The following is a 17,032-nucleotide window of genomic DNA, read 5'->3' on the forward strand; positions in this document are numbered from 1 at the left end:
TCCTTATTGGGGTCTCCACAAACTGTCAGGGAAGAAAAATCTTTTTCCTTCAATTCTCATGAGTTCCTCGCTGAGACAAAATCTGTCATTTATTGCAAGGGTCTAACACATTCAGTACACATCATGCAAGAGAAACCTCAATCAAAAATAACTCAAAGCAGTGGTTTAAAACTTTAGCTTACATAGCATCTCCAATAAGGAGCAATAAATTTATAGAGAAATGACAGGAAAGGAAATCAGTTAGGTTTCCAAAGGTAGGAAACTGAGGAAAGATAAATATATGGGAGAAAACTAATAGTATAAGCTTTGTCTGAGGATTCCTCTGGTGCATTCTCTGCACTAATAAGTCAAGAGTGCTCTCTAGAGCCCAATAAAAATTTATACCCTGTCTTCAGAAAGGAAAATGTGAAAGATGAAGAAAGCTTCTGCCTCTTAACTGACAAAATTTTTTAGTTGAAGACAATTAAGTGTATTTTAGAATGACATACTCGAGTTACCTTTAGTACTGATACTGTTTCATTAGAAATAAAGCAACCATGCCAGGTCACCAATAATGATATTACAAGAAAGCTGTCTCTGGAAAACCTACCATTTTATTACTCTATGATCCTTTTGATTCTAGAAAATATGAAGAACTAGAAAACCTGTACATTCTATTAATTGAAGCATATGCACCATTTTTTTATTAAAGAATAATTAAGTTACATAAGTGAAACAGTTAATTGCATTATGGTGAAATAAATATAAAAACTCTTTATAATTATGCCACTAATCAATTTTTTAAGTCTTGTTTTAGTAGTTGAAGAGCTATGTAGTTCAACATTGCACTTCCTGTTCAGTGTTTAAGATGCACACAAAACCTTGTTATCATAAGCATTAAATTTACAGAATTTCAAAGACCTGAAATTTTTAGGACAAGCAATAAAAGGAATTATGTGTTCATGTTTATGAGATTAAAAGATTGATTTTAGTCGAGTTAGTGTTGTTAATTTAGCAATATAATGATAATCAAGAGAATTCAAGATATTTGAAAATAAAAAAGCTCTTATTTTAGTCTATGTTTTGCTGCTATAACAGAATGCCTGAGACTAGTGATTTATAAAGAAAATACATGTATTTGACTCATAGTTCTGGAGGCTGGGAGGTCCAAGTGCATAGTGCCAGTATCTGGGAATGGTCTTCATTTACATCAGCCTATGGCAGAAGGTGGAAGGGCAAGACAAAGAGGTCCAAACTTCATTTTATAACAATCCACTCTCAATCATGAAGGCAGAACCCTCAGAACTAATCACCTCTTATTAAACCCTGTTTCCCAATACTATTGCCTTAGGGATTAACTTTTCAACCTTGTTACTGTAAAACTAAAGTACTGAGTCTCTTGAATACTCTTTGAATACCTACCTTTTAATATGGAGTTAATTTATTGTAGCTATTCTAACAAGAATAATTTATTCCCACTACTGATAACCTTCAGTGCACTCTACTGGATATTCTGTATATTATGAGGCATTCTGTCTCAGACTGACAGAAATGTGAAATGTTCCTATGCCTTTATGAGCTCCAGGAATTTTTCAGGCTACTTTCACTGACTTCAAAACTGCCACCAGGCAACAAACTGGGCAGTTGGAGAGCTCACCCTGTTTCTTTCCCTTCTTGCAGGAATCATAGTCCTGCATGTTATCTAGTGTCTGAAAACTGTTTGTGTTATCTGCTAGTTGCTTTAAGAAAGGAGGGTTAAATCCCTCTCGCATTTATTCCACAAGTAAAAAAGCACATTATAAATTTTAAAGCAATGTAATTAGCTGTATTTTAAAAAATATTGTATAGAGCCATGAGAAAACTGAGCAGTGACCTAAAAGTTTTCAACATAGTTATAGCAAATACCCTTAACATCATTGGGAAGTGAACTGCTTTTCCTTAGCATGTTAATTATGAAAACCTGAAAGCTTCTTCTATGCTCTGTATTTTGTTTCAAGCCTTTAGTAACTAAATGTTTTCAGACCATGTCTCTTTAAAAGCATATGTGCTGCAATGGAGTAAAAAAAAAAAAAAAAAAAAAACCTTAGTTTGTCTTCAGTCAGTTGACAGAAACTTAGGCACATATTTCTCAAGATTTGGGGGGATTTTTCTTAATACTTTGATGAAAGTGTTAATCTTTCATGTTTTAGCATTCATTATAGATTCCAAATCTTATTTTCCCACTCCTAGTTGACTGCAAAAACGTCAGTTGAAATGATTTGAGTCTCTATTCACTCTCTAGAGACAACTGAGAGGATTGATGTTACTATTCCTTATTTTCTCAGTTACTGAATATATGCATTTTACTGGTTATAGAACTTTGTCATTAGTGTGATTATTTAATATATAAAAACCTTATAAAAAGCTTTAGAAATCATGTAAGACTGATCTCTAATATGAGCTCTGAGGGATTAGGGCCCATTCATCAAAATTCTTATTGTAAGTTACTTCAGATATTCTGTAGCAAGCTACTATTATTTTATGAACAAACAGTGGAATGATTGTGGGGCTTCTAAGATCTAGGGTTAGTTAGTTAATTGATTATCTAAGGTAATCAACTTATAGAAAGGTTTACTTTGGCTCACAGTTTTAAAGGTTTTAGTCCATGCATTGGGTCCTAGAGAATCTCCTAACCAGTGCCTGCAGCTTTAGGAAAATGATGAGCAGTGCTACCACTTCCAGCATTCCTCACAATCAGGGCCTATTTGTATATGATCACATTTTTATCCTAAAACCTCAGATCTGCACTTAAGAGACCACAGACCTCAGCATCACCCATGTTCATCCTGGGGGACCTTCCTCAGGTCCCATACAATCCTGCAACTCAAGAACTGTGGCCACAGGGATCTCCCTCACTCATCCTGAAGGACCTGGGGAAGGTCTCCCTCACACCCTGTGGCTCTGGAATCCTGACTGCTTGATGGCACAGTCCTGGGCACCCATTCTTGTGGTACCTGAGGACAGTCTGATCCACATCCGCCAGACCATGGCAACTGCCATCACAATCCCTAATACCATCAGTGCCCGACTCTGAGACACACCTTTGAAAACCTAGGTCCACTGCAAAGTTATGCAACTGCCTTCATGATTATTGAGTCTAGGTTATTGAGGTACTAATAGATATTGCTGATGTAAATTACAGATGAAGAAATCAGAGGCTACACTTTTGAGCTTAGCTGTAATCAAAGCCACAGCACCTACCCCGCTGACACCCTCTATCCCATCTATATGAACCAAACTTCCTACAAAAGCTGTTACATGAAATTAGGAGAAGTAACTGGTATGCCAGATGCTCAGATGTCAAAGCAGGCACACCTAACCAATGAAAAGGAATATGTCATCTCCAAAGGAATGTCATAATTTTCCAGAGATAAGTCCAATTTTGAAGGAACTCAATGAAATACCTGAATAAGAATTCAAAATAATGCTTCTAAAGAAACTCAAGAAAGATGCAAGAGAATACAGAGAGATAGTAAAGAACAGAGAAAAACAATTCAGGGTATGAATAAGAAATTCACCAGAGATACAAATCATTAAAAAAAAAATCTTGGGGGAAGTAAAAAATACAGTTGAGAGCTTCAAAAACTAGAATAAAGAAAGAATTTTTAAACTTAAGAGTAGATCTTGAATTAACTCAGTCAGACCCATCCCTAAATAAATGAAAACAAAATGAAGAAGGCCTGTGAGACACCATTAAACAAGTAACTGCTCACACTATGGGAATTCCAAAAGGTGAAAACATGGGGAAAAGCATTGAAAACCTCCCAACATAAGAAGCTCAGAGTACCCCAAACTAGATTCAACTGAAAAAGACCTTCACCAAGGCACATTATGTTCAATATGTCACATGTACAAGACAGAGAATTCTAAAAGCAGAAGTGTCAAGTCATATATAAGGGAATGCCCATTAAACAGATTGCTTGGCAGAAATATTACAGTCCAGAAGAAAATAGCATGATATGTTCAAAGTCATGAAAGGAAAAAACTGTTAACCAAGAGTAATATACACACCAAAACTGTCCTTCAGAATAAAATCAAAATACAGCCTTTCCCAGATAGTCAGAAACTTGAGGAAATTCATCTGAAATGAATTTCAGCCCTACAAGAAATATTTAAGGTTGTGCTACCTTAGAAACAAACCTCTGAACAAATTACGTGCTAAAAAAAAAATGGAAAATGCTGAACACACAAAAATTGAATCAAGAGGAAATGGAAAGTAAGGCCGCACCAATCTGACACGAAAACAAGACACAAATACAACAAAAAAATAAGCTATGGACACATATCCCTGATGAACATTGGTGCAAAAATTCTCAACAAAATGCTAGGAAACTGAATTCAGCAGTGCTGTTGAATCAAAAAGATAATATACCATGATCAAGTGGGACTTATCCTAGGGATGGGAGGACGGTTCAGCATGTGCAGATTAGTAAACACGACATGCCACTTCAGCAGACTAAAGGAAAAAAAGTCATCTTGATAAAGGCAGAAAAGGCACTCAATAAGATCCAACAATCCATTCTTGATTAAAAACTCAACATATATCAGTATAGAAGGGAGATACCTCAAAATACCAAAGTCTGTGTGTGAAAAATCCACAGCCAATATTCTCCTGAATGGGAAAAAGCTGAAAGTATTTCCTCTAAGATCTAGAAAAATACAGGTTGTCTACTTTCACCACTGTGATTTAAGTTAGTACTGGAAGACTTAGCAAGAGGAATAAAACCACCATTTGACCCAGCTATTCCACTCCTTGGTTTATACCCAAAGAACTTAAAATCAGCATACTACTGTAACACGGCCATGTCGACGTTTATAGCAGCTGAATTCACAATAGCTAAATGATGGATCCAACCTAGGTGCTCTTCAGTAGATGAGTGGATTAAGAAAATGTGATTACATTATTTTATATGATGGAATATTACTCAGCTTTAAAGAATGAAATTAGAAATTATGGTATTTGCTGGTAAATGGATGGAGTTGGGGAATATCATGCTAAGCAATATAAGCCAATCCCCCCAAAAAAGAAAGGCCCAATGTTTTCTTTTATATGCAGATGATAATTCACAATATGAGGGTGAGGTGGCTAGAAAAGAATAGAGTTACTTTAGATTAGGGAGAGGGTATATGGAAAAAAGGAAGAATAGAATGAAACAAATTATTACCTTATGTACATTAATGACTGCATGACCGATGTGATTCTACAACATACAATCACAAAAATGTTAAAAATTATACCCCATTTATATATGATATATCCAAGTGCATAAATGTATTCTACTGTCATGTGTATAACTAATTAAATAAGAAAAAATTGTTTAAAAAAACATACAGGACATCCAAATTGAAAAGGAAGAGGTTAAGTTATCTGTGTTCCCAGATGATATAATTTTGTACCCCCCCAAAAAAACCTAAACACTATCAAAACACCTGTTAGAACTGATAAATTTAGTAAAATTTCAGGATACAAAATCAACATAAAAAATAGCATTTTATGCACCAATAATGAACTTACTGAAAAAAAAAATTTTTAAAACCCCATGTACAATGAACACACTTCCAAATTCATTCTACGAGGCCAACATCACCCTGATTCCGAAACCAGACAAAGACACCTCAAAGAAAGAAAACTACAGACCAATATCTCTAATGAACATAGATGCAAAAATCCTCAATAAAATTCTGGCAAATCAGATACAAAAACATATCAAAAAGATCATGCACCATGATCAAATAGGATTCATCCCTGGGATGCAAGGCTGGTTCAATATACGGAAATCAATAGATGTTATTCACCACATCAATAGGCTTAAAGGTAAGAAACATATGATCATCTCAATAGACTCAAAAAAGCATTCGACAAAGTACAGCATCCCTTTATGTTCAAAACTCTAGAAAAACTAGGGATAACAGGAACTTACCTCAACATTGTAAAAGCTATCTATGCTAAGCCTCAGGCTAGCATCATTCTAAAAGGAGAAAAATTGAAGGCATTCCCTCTAAAATCTGGAACAAGACAGGGATGCCCTCTCTCACCACTTCTATTCAATATAGTTCTCGAAATACTGGCCAGAGCAATTAGACGAAAGAAATTAAAGGCATAAAGATAGGAAAAGAACTTATATTAGCACTACTTGCGGATGACATGATCCTATACCTAGCAGACCCAAAAGGTTCTACGAAGAAACTTCTAGAGCTAGTAAATGAATTCAGCAAAGTGGCAGGATATAAAATCAAAACACATAAATCAAAGACATTCCTGTATATCAGCGACAAATCCTCTGAAATGGAAATGAGGACAACCACTCCATTCACAATATCCTCAAAAAAAAAAAATACTTAGGAATCAATCTAACAAAAGAGGTGAAAGACTTATACAATGAAAACTACAGAACCCTATAGAGAAATAGAAGAAAACCTTAGAAGATGGAAAGATATACCTTGTTCATGGATAGGCAGAACTACCATCATTAAAATGGCCATATTACCAAAAGTACTCTATAGGTTTAATGCAATGCCAATCAAAATCCCAACGGCATGCCTCGCAGAAATAGAAAAAGCAATCATGAAATTCATCTGTAAAAATAAAAGACCCGGAATAGCAAAAGCAATTCTAAGCAGGAAGAGTGAAACAGGTGGTATAGCAATACCAGATTTTAAACTATACTACAGAGTGATAGTAACAAAAACAGCATGGTATTGGTACCAAAACGGGCAGGTAGACAAATGGTACAGAATAGAGGACACAGAGACCAATCCACAAAATTACATCTACCTTATATTTGACAAAGGTGCTAAAAGCATGCAATGGAGGAAGGATAGCATCTTCAACAAATGGTGCTGGGAGAACTGGAAATCCATATGCAACAAAATGAAATTGAATCCCTTTCTCTCACCATGCACAAAAGTTAACTCAAAATGGATCAAGGAGCTAGGAATCAAACCAGAAACTCTGTCTAATAGAAGAAAAAGTTGGCCCTAATCTCCATCTCTTGGGGTCAAGCTCCAAATTCCTTAATAGGACACCTATAGCACAAGAGTTAAAATCAAGAATCAGCAAATGGGACATACTCAAACTAAAAAGTTTTTTCTCAGCAAGAGAAACAATAAGAGGAAAATAGGGAGCCTACATCCTGGGAACAAATTTTTACCCCTCACAATTCAGATAGAGCCCTAATCTCCAGAGTATACAAAGAACTCAAAAAATTAAACAAGAAAACAAATAACCCAATCAACAAATGGGCCAAGGATCTGAACAGACACTTCTCAGAGGAAGGTATACAATCAGTCAACAAATAAATGAAAAAATGCTCACCATCTCTAGCAGTCAGAGAAATGCAAATTAAAACCACTCTAAGATACCATCTCACTCCAGTAAGAATGGCAGCCATTATGAAGTCAAATAATAACAAGTGTTGGCAAGGATGTGGGGAAAAGGGTACACTTGGATTGCAAATTGGTGCAGCCAATTTGGAAAGCAGTATGGAGATTCCTTGGAAAGCTGGGAATGGAACCACCATTTGACCCAGCTATTCCCCTTCTCGGACTATACCCAAAAGACCTAAAAAGAGCATACTACAGGGATACAGCTACATCAATGTTCATAGCAGCACAATTCACAATAGCTAGACTGTGGAACCAACCTAGATGCCCTTCAATAGATGAATGGATTAAAAATTGTGTCATTTATACACAATGGAATATTACTCAGCACTAAAAAATGAGAAAATCATGGCATTTGCAGGGAAATGGATGGCATTAGAGCAGATTATGCTAAGTGAAGTTAGCCAATCCCTAAAAAGCAAATGCGGAATGTCTTCTTTGATATAAGGGGGGACGACTCAAAACAGATCAGGGAGGAAAAGCATGAGAAGATGATTACCATTAAACAGGAACGAGAGGTGAGAGGGAATGGGAGAGAAAAGGAATTGCACAGAATATGGAAGGAGACCCTCATTGTTATACAAAATTACATATAAGATGGGGGGAAGGGGAAGAAAAAAAGAGAAATGTGTTACAGTAGATGGGGTAGAGGGAAGGGAGGGGAATATAACAGACACTAGTATGGCAGTATGTATAAACATGACTGTATAACCAATGTGATCCTGCAATCTGTACACATGGAAAAATAAGAATTCATACCCGATTTGAATCAAATGTATGGTATGTCAAGATCATGGTAATGTTTTGAGCAACTAATAAAAAATCTATGTACAATGAATACAAAAAAAATTAACAATAAATTTAACCACGGAAGTGAAAGATCTTTACAATCAAAATTATAAAACACTGATGGAACAAATTATAGAAAACACAAAAAATTGGAAAGTATCTTGTGTTCATGGATCAGAAGAATTAATATTGTTAAATGTTCACTGTGGTCTATAGATTCAGTGCAATTCCCAAAGCACCAATGATTTTCTTCACAGAAATAAAAAAATTCTAAAATTTGTGAAACCACAAAAGACCCAAAATAACCAAAGTGTTCCTGAGCTTAAGAAAAAAGCCAAAGCTAGAGATACCATAATACCCGACTTCAAAACATACTACAGAGCTCTAAAACCACATAGATTGACCAATGGAAGGGTATAGAGAACTCAAACTAAACCACATTCATACAGCCAACTGATTTGACAAAGCCACCAAGAACTTGTAGTGGAGAAAGAACAGTGTCTTCAGTTGGCAAAACTGAATGTATATATGCAGAGGAATAAAAGTAGATCCTTACTCATAGTACACAAAAATCAACTTTATATGGGATTTAAAAAAAAAAACCTAGATGTAAAACATGAAGCTGTTAAATTACACAAAAAACATGGGGGAAACTTCAAGGTAGTGGTGTAGGCAATGGGTTGTTTTTTTTTTTTTTTTTTTTTGGTAGGACCCCAAATGCACCAAAAGTAAAGAGACAAATGGAATTATTTCAAACTAAGCAGCTTCTACACAGGAAAGCTTATTGCAAAGGAAATAATCAACAGAGTTAAAAGACAACCCATGAATGGTAAAAAAGTATTTGAACATTATTCATCTAAGAAGGATTAATATCCAGAATATTTATGGAACTCAAACTGAACACCAAAAAGTAAAAGACTCTAATTTAAAAATGGGCAGGGGCTAGGGATAGAGCCAGTGGTAGAGCATTTCCCTAGTATATACAAGGTCCTGGGTTTAATCCCCAGCAAAATAAATAAATAGTGAAAGATCTGAACAGACAGTCCTCAATAAAAGAAAACACATAAATGGACAACAGTATATGGGAAAAAAAAGTGCTCAGTCTCCATTAATCATCTGGGAAATGCAAATCAAAACCACTGAGATACCACCTCACGCCATTTAGAATGGTTATCATCAAAAGGAGATGAAGTCATTACAGCAAAAAGAAAATTGTACCCCCATGTTCACTGCCACACCACTTAAGTTACATAATGGAATGTTTTTCAGCTTTAAAAAAGAATGAAATCCTGTCATTTGTAGCAACATAGACGGAACTAGAGATCATTATTTTAAGTGAAATAAGCCAGACATAGGAAGACTAATACCTCATATTCTCATTTGTGGAAACTAAAATGTCATTCTTACAGAAGAACAGAATAGAATATTGGTCAGTAGAGACCGAGAAGGAAAAGGAAGACAGAATGAAATTCAGTAAGGGACACCAAAATGCACAGAAATGTGTTCTGGATTTCGGTAGAAGAGTAGAGTAACTGTTAGCTAAAATAACATTTCAAAATGACTAAAGAGTACAAAACTCCCAAGACACATTTGAAGATACAAGTACTTTCTACCTATTTATTACACATTGTATACCTGTATCAGATTATCATAGTGTGCCCCATAAAGATGTGGAAATATTATTAAATTTTTAAGTTTCTACTATCTCCCAGCAGAACCACAAACTTGATACCAAGCCTTTAATACATACATGGGCCTTCGAGGAGGACTTAAGATCCAGACTGTAGTATTTATCACTCTTCAGCCTCATGAGCAGATTCACATAACTCTAGACACACCTAGTACCTGGATAAAGGAAAGAGCATGCTCTTCAAGGAGCTTGCATTCTGGCCAATAAGAAAAATAACCCAGCAGATTAATGTTTTCCCAGTTAACTTCCTCTGAATTAGAACTGAGTCACATTCTAACTCCTAAACCCATCATTTCCAAGGGAGACTGGACAGCGTTAATGGGCTTAAACTAAACAGAACTTACCCTAGAGTCACATGAACACCTAAAAACAGTATCAGGGACTTGCCAGCAAAGCAACGGAAGGGAATGTCAGTTAAAGAGGCAGTGTCCAGTATCTCCTTCTTTACCTTCGGGATTAGATTCAACCATCTGGACTAATTGCTCATGGTCACTAGCAGCTCCTTCTGCAAAATAACCAGGAAAACTCATCATGCCAATAGTTATAAAGCAGGAAATCTTTGATGATTGAAAATTATATAGACACAAAGAAACCAGCCTCTTTTAAAAATGGTAAAAATAGCAATAACTGTGGGAATCATCTCTGGGCTACACTCAGATCATTTAACTCCCCCACCTGAGCCACCTTCTGCAAACAGTCAATGACGTCTGTTTTACCCACCTTTAGTGACATCATTTAAGTGACTCACTCTTTCCCCTTAGTAAAATAATAAACTACTAAGAAGGTAACATGAGACTGTTGTTCACTAAGGAACACATAATTTCATACTTTTTACTGATGCTATTTTCTATTCCTGTAAAATATTCATTATTCAGTATAATCTTTCCTATACTAATATTAATTAGTATTATAAATTAGATATAAATTATACATAATCCCACTATCCAGAAATAGATGTTGCTATATAATTTTGAATTTTTTCTATTCATACACACATAGAAAGGTACAAATAGTGTGAAGGTTAAATGCTTACATGTACATACATGTAAAAACAAATATGATTATATATATGTGCATGTATGTGATTTTAAAGCCTTTTTTAACATAATAGCTAATCCAGTTATCTTTCCATGGCAATCAGAATACATCTTTGTTAGCACTTAATATTTTTTAAAATAGAAGAGTTATAATAATAGTAATAAATACTTAGTGTTTAGTTTGCACCAAGTACTTTATATGCATTACTTTGATTCTTACCACAACCCAAAAGGCTAGGTACTATTATTCTCATTTTTAGATGGAGAGTGATGCTAAGAACATGAAATAACTTGCCCAGTTACTAACCAACATATAGAAAGAAACGTTAGCATTAGCACAACTATAGGTGCTACAAATACTCGGGAGAACAAAGTAGACAAAAATTCCTGTTCTTGAGGAGCTTACATTTTATTTGGGGAATCAGGCAATAAATAAAATTAAATGACACAAATGTATGTTGTTAACATAGTGACTAGCACTGACTCACTAGTACTTACCTATTAAGATTTGTCAGTTAGGATTCAATCCAGTTACAGCTATATTAGGAATCCCCCAGCCTGCTGCTTCTTTGAGTTAGGTATCCCTCACTGACCAACTCACTGCTCCTTGGCCATCTCTCCATCATACACACCATATTAGAATTCACACTCACTTTACTGTTAAGGCCATGAAGGGGTTACAGGTGTAAAAATATGTATATTATAAATATAAATGTCTGAGAATGTTATATGACAGAAAACTCAAAATTTTTTTTCCATCCACTAAAATGTTTAGAGAACTGGGGATACAGCTTAGTGGTGGAGCACTTGCCTAGGCCCTGAATTCAATCTTCAACACCCCCCTCCCCCCAAAAAAAGTTTGTAGACATTGAAATAACATTTGATCATTCTGTGTATGACTAGGCCTACATCAACTTTCTTAGTTCAGTAATCGTAGTTGGGTTTGGTTTTTGTTTTTAAACAAAAGAATTTTATGCCCAGAACCTATCACTATAGCATGTTCTGTAAGTCCTCTGCACTTTCTGCAAATCATCTCAAAGACTGCATGTTTCTTTGGTGACTAGTGATATCATCAGGGCTGACATTTAAAATATTTCGTTTGCTTCTAATTTAATTAGCTTTTACTTTCACTTTCCCCCCCCCAACTAATTTAGGTAAGGTTTGTGATTTTTTTTTTTTTAGTATCACTATCATTGTTACAAGGTAATAGTGTTTCCATATTATATGACTGAATTTGTTAATTTTACCCATTTTTTGGGTAAAATTATTTATTACTGTTTATTACTGCCTTTTGATGTTAACAATTAGCTGAATCTGATTCCTTATGGAATTTCTTTTCAAGATTATATGGCATAAATAAAATGCAGTTAATTGTTTCACTAAGCCTAATATATAAGCCCCTAAAATCCCCTCCCTTTTACTCCTAAGTGGTATTAAACATCACCATTTTCTATGTGGGCTATGGTATAAAAACACAGGTTCTGTACTAGATTGTAACTCCAGAAGGTCAGGGACTATGTCTTTGATAAATTGCTACATCCCCAGGTCCTAAGACAGCAATCAACACAGAGAGAACTCAGATTTTCATTATCTTTCCTTTATATATGTATCTTTACCTGTGAAATAATCTACAAAAAAATTATTTTTAAACAACAGTAGGAGAATTACAAATAAAATTACATGGAGTTGAATTCTGTGCATTGGACACTATACTGGGTTGGGTGCTTTACATGGTTTCCCCCCCGCCCCTTTTTATCCTAACAGTAATCACCTTGTTAATATTTTGTAGCAGGATGAATGCACTAAAGAAAATGCCCAACTTCATTTTGAGCCCCTAAACTAGATTAATATGTGGGAGGGAGAAGGTGCTCTAATCATCTAGAACTTCTTGAAATGTGAGAACAAGATGTTTTTACTTCCTGAACATAAGGAATGGAAGTTATTAATCAAAGAATCCAAGATGCCTCTTGTCTAGATAAATTTTATACAATTGTTCTTGATTTTTAAGATTACCTATTTAAAAAGGAATTATTTTCTTATGATCATAGTTTCTCAATTACTTCATACTTTAAATTTTAGATTGCAAAACTCTTAGAAGAATTGAGAGAAGCCAAAGAAAACCATACACCAGAGATGAAACATTTCATGAGCTTAGAAAAGAAAATTAAGCAGATGGAAATGAGACATAAGCAACGAGAACAGGAACTTCAACAGGTAAAGTAGTAGATCACATTTACATATTTTATAATCCTTAACTTTTAAGTGCCTTACTTTCTATAGTTTTAAGATACCCTTACCAAAAGTTACTTCTTAGAGTGTTTTATTTTATTTTGATCTTGTTAAAAAATAAATTATAGCTCTTTAAGAGAAAATAAGCCTTTATCTCAAATACTTTGAAGGTTGATTTGCCTTATATTTGGAGAAAGAAAAAAACTTGTGTTCTTAATTATTGATTAGTGCCTAAGAAGTTTTACATCTTACCCAGGGAACAGGAATATGGATGGGAACAATATTCCATATTCAAGTGATTTCAACAAATATTTGTAACAAATTTCCAATAAATTGTGATCATTAAAATATACCTAGTAATATATTTACTACATTTAATTATAAACAGATAAATTGATAGAAATTTAAAATAGCATATATAAGGATATGATATGTTTTAAGGTACTTGCCTAGGTGCTGATATTTATCTTTGCTTGAACAGTGCGTAGTCTGCTCAGGCTGCCATAACAAAATAGTGTGTACTAGGATGGCCAAAACGACCATTAGTTCTGGAGGCCAAAAGTCCAAGATCAAGATGCTGGTCAGTTTGGTTTCCAGTAAGAGATATGTTCCCGGCTTGCAGATGGCAGTCTTTTCTGTGTTCTCTTTTTCCTTGGTGCATGCACACCAAGGAAAGGGAGAACAGGTGAGAGCGAGCTCTCTGATGGCTCTTAGAAGGACACCAGTCCTATCAGATCAGGGCCCCACCCTTGACACCTCATTTAGTCTTATTTCTTTGCTCCAAATATAACCACACCAAGGGTTAGGACTTTTAAAACATTAAAATTTGGGGAGAACTCAGACATTCAGTCTATAACAATGAAAATTTATATACCCCTTAAGAGACAGAAAACAATGTATACATGCAGAATTTTATGGTTGGCCTGAGTATCCCAGAGAAATGCCAGCATTGTCCAATTTTAGCTCTTTATTGACTGAAATGTTCTTCACTCCCATTGTAAACTAAAAATAATATGAAGCTTTTGTATTTGCAGATAATACAGCAAACACACCAAGTTGTGGAAACCGAGCAAAACAAAGAAATTGAGAAATGGAAAAAACTCGCACAGTTGAAGAATTACGAGCTGGACAAATTTCGCACAGAATTAGACTCAATACTGGATGTCCTTCGGGAGCTGCACCGGCAGGGGGTGGTTGTACCAGTTGCTTTTGCAAATCAAGTAAATGCACCAAAGTTTTGCTAGAAACTCAGATTCATATGACCTCATTGAAAGGTCTAAAGATGGATGAAAATGTACCGTTGTCGGAAAGACAGCTTTTGACAATTAAGTGTTTGCCAGAAGCAAACAACACCAAAGCAACATTTTAAAATAATCTGCACTAACAGGGAAAATAAGTAAATAAAAGCATCATGGTATGTTTTTAACAAAAAGCATTAACTAATCACATTTTAAATGAGTATGGACAGGTTCCTTAATGTCAGATGCTTATAACTAGTTAAGATTTACTATAAAAGGTCTCACATTCTAGAAATGGAAAGAAAAAGAAATTGCACATTCTCTGCCACATTATTATTGACCAAGTATGTATTCTTAATTTTCTTTGTGACAGAAAAACACTTCCTCTTTCTCATGAAAATGAGTAAAAGCTTGTAAGCCCAGTGGCATGGACATCTCCTGGATCCTAGCCGAGTTAGAATTTCCCTAGTAATTGAGATGAGAATTGTAATTGAGATGGTGAATTCTTATGTCCTCCTAGTTTTCTGCTGCTTCCTCTAGGTGGCTTTTTTTCTTTAACCTGATAGAAAGTAGAAAATACATTTAACAAGTAATAGGGGAGTTTGATTTTCCATTGTTTTAGTCTGTGTCTAGTCCTAATTTTTTGTAATTCTAAAATTATGAACAATATAATTTTTATCTTTTCTGTTGAAAAATATCTGTCCATTAGAAAAAATACAGATATGCATAAAAGTAGCTGCACTGTTATGTTACAATTTCCATTTTCAAAACAGATAGGAAATATGTGAGAGAGTGATAAGTCAAAGCTTTAGCCAGTTTGTTCTAAAAGTTCTAGACCAGCACTAATGAAATGTATGAGCTATACGTGTAATTTGTAATTTTGTAGTAGCAACACTTAAAAAGGTAAGAAATGAAAATTGAATTTGGGAATTTTTTTCATAGAAAGTCTTCAGAATATATATTTATAACACATTTCAATTTGGAAAAGCCACAGCCAAGTATTTAGTGATTACATAAGTGCAATTATAAAATAATAATTACAGGGTAAATACTTTATGAAGGACTGGTAACCTAGATCTTGGTGAAATTGTGGGCAACCAGTGTAAGGTATGAAAGTTATTAAATAAAGGATGTAATTATTGTCTTAACATTCAACATTTTTAATGTATCTTTCCTAAAAATATAGTAAAATTATTATAGTTTACTGTTTTTATGTGAAAGAATTTTAAGTTATAAATAATTTATTTTTATTATTACTTGTGTGTGCTTTTTTTTGTATGTTGTCTTTTATCAGCATGCCTGTTCTACCTGCATATAGCTGCTCCCATCCCACCCTTTGCACTTTTGACTGCACTTGTACGTGGTCATTTATTCCAAGCACAAAAAGCTGGTTCTGAAACACAAGGAAGTGTAGAATATCAAATAATTCCTTACAGAAAAAGTAAACCTATGTTCTATTTTGGAATAAGCTTTGCACAGATTGGTATATTTTCAGATTAAAGATCTGTAAGCATCATCAGAGGTATTTGTTACAACTAAAAACATCAGTCTTAGTCATTGTTCTCAGGGTGACAGAACAGAAGATAGACACATTTAGGCTATTTCAAACAGGAATGCTTTCATGAAGATTAAAGCTCCAGAGATAATTGATCCTCTCCTACTGTGATGGTTAATTTTAGGTGTTGACTGGATTGGGTTAAGCCATAATTAGATAGGTTATTTTTAGGTATGAATGTGAGATTTTTTTCCAGAAGAGTTTAGTATTTGAATCAGTGGACTGAAGGAGGAAGATCCACCCTCGCCCAGTGTGGAAGGGCACCATCCAAACAGTTGAGGAGAACCCAGATGGAGCAAAAGGCAAATTCACTTTCTTGGGGAACAAGGGCAGCCATCTTGGGTATCAAAACCCCTTCCTGGGCCTTCAAACTCCAGGACTGATACCAGGAGCCCCCTGGTTCTCAGGTCTTTGAAATTGGACTGAAATATGTCACTAGCCTATTTAGTTTTCCAGTTTGCAGATGGTGTATTATAGGACTTGTTCTCTATGATAGCATAAGCCAATTGCTGTAATAAATCCTCTCTGGTATCTAACCATCAACATATAATTTATTTGATCTCCTATTTTCTGGAGAACCCTAACAGTTTTGATACGAGGAATGGTTTTGTGGAGCTGAAATTTCAGTATGAGTTTCTTGAATTGGTTTTGGGGTTTCTGGAATTTGTAGTGATTAGACTATTAAAAAACACTAAAGACTATTTCCAACAGTACAGAGAGCCCTGATAGCCACGGCATGAACTCTATGTAGATACACAAAATATCTACATTGGATACTCCTGATCATGCATGTACAAGAGGCAAGTGATAGTGACTCAGGACATGAGAAATACATACACAGTTACAGTTGTCCTGGCAAAATAATGAAAGGATGCACTCAGAAATTCAAATTCCTATAGGAGCTCAGATGCTACATAAATAATCTAAGAGCTTCTAGGTGTGCCCAGAGGGAGAATCAGTTCCCTAAAGTTAGGACTGAAAATCAAGCACAGTCCTTGTCATGGAATTGGCTGAATTTTGCAATAGGAATCAGAGTTCTCAGCCTCAAAGAGTGTCTATTGTTAAAGTGAAAACACTGACCAAGAGTTTTAAC

At 35.0% G+C, this 17,032-nt stretch overlaps 1 protein-coding gene across 1 annotated transcript in view; it reads left to right on the forward strand.

The window, feature by feature from the left end:
* The window catches only part of Cep162 (centrosomal protein 162), an 83,853-nt gene extending 68,348 nt beyond the window's left edge, over positions 1 to 15,505 (forward strand). Inside the window, exons 26-27 of the mRNA XM_026411356.2 lie at positions 12,997 to 13,131; positions 14,181 to 15,505. Coding sequence (XP_026267141.2) covers positions 12,997 to 13,131; positions 14,181 to 14,390 — 345 coding nt within the window. The 3' untranslated portion in view covers positions 14,391 to 15,505. The remainder of the gene's footprint in view (positions 1 to 12,996; positions 13,132 to 14,180) is intronic.
* Positions 15,506 to 17,032: the final 1,527 nt, after the last annotated feature.

The sequence above is a fragment of the Urocitellus parryii genome, chromosome 8 (genome assembly GCF_045843805.1).
Source record: "Urocitellus parryii isolate mUroPar1 chromosome 8, mUroPar1.hap1, whole genome shotgun sequence".
NCBI lineage: Eukaryota > Metazoa > Chordata > Mammalia > Rodentia > Sciuridae > Urocitellus > Urocitellus parryii.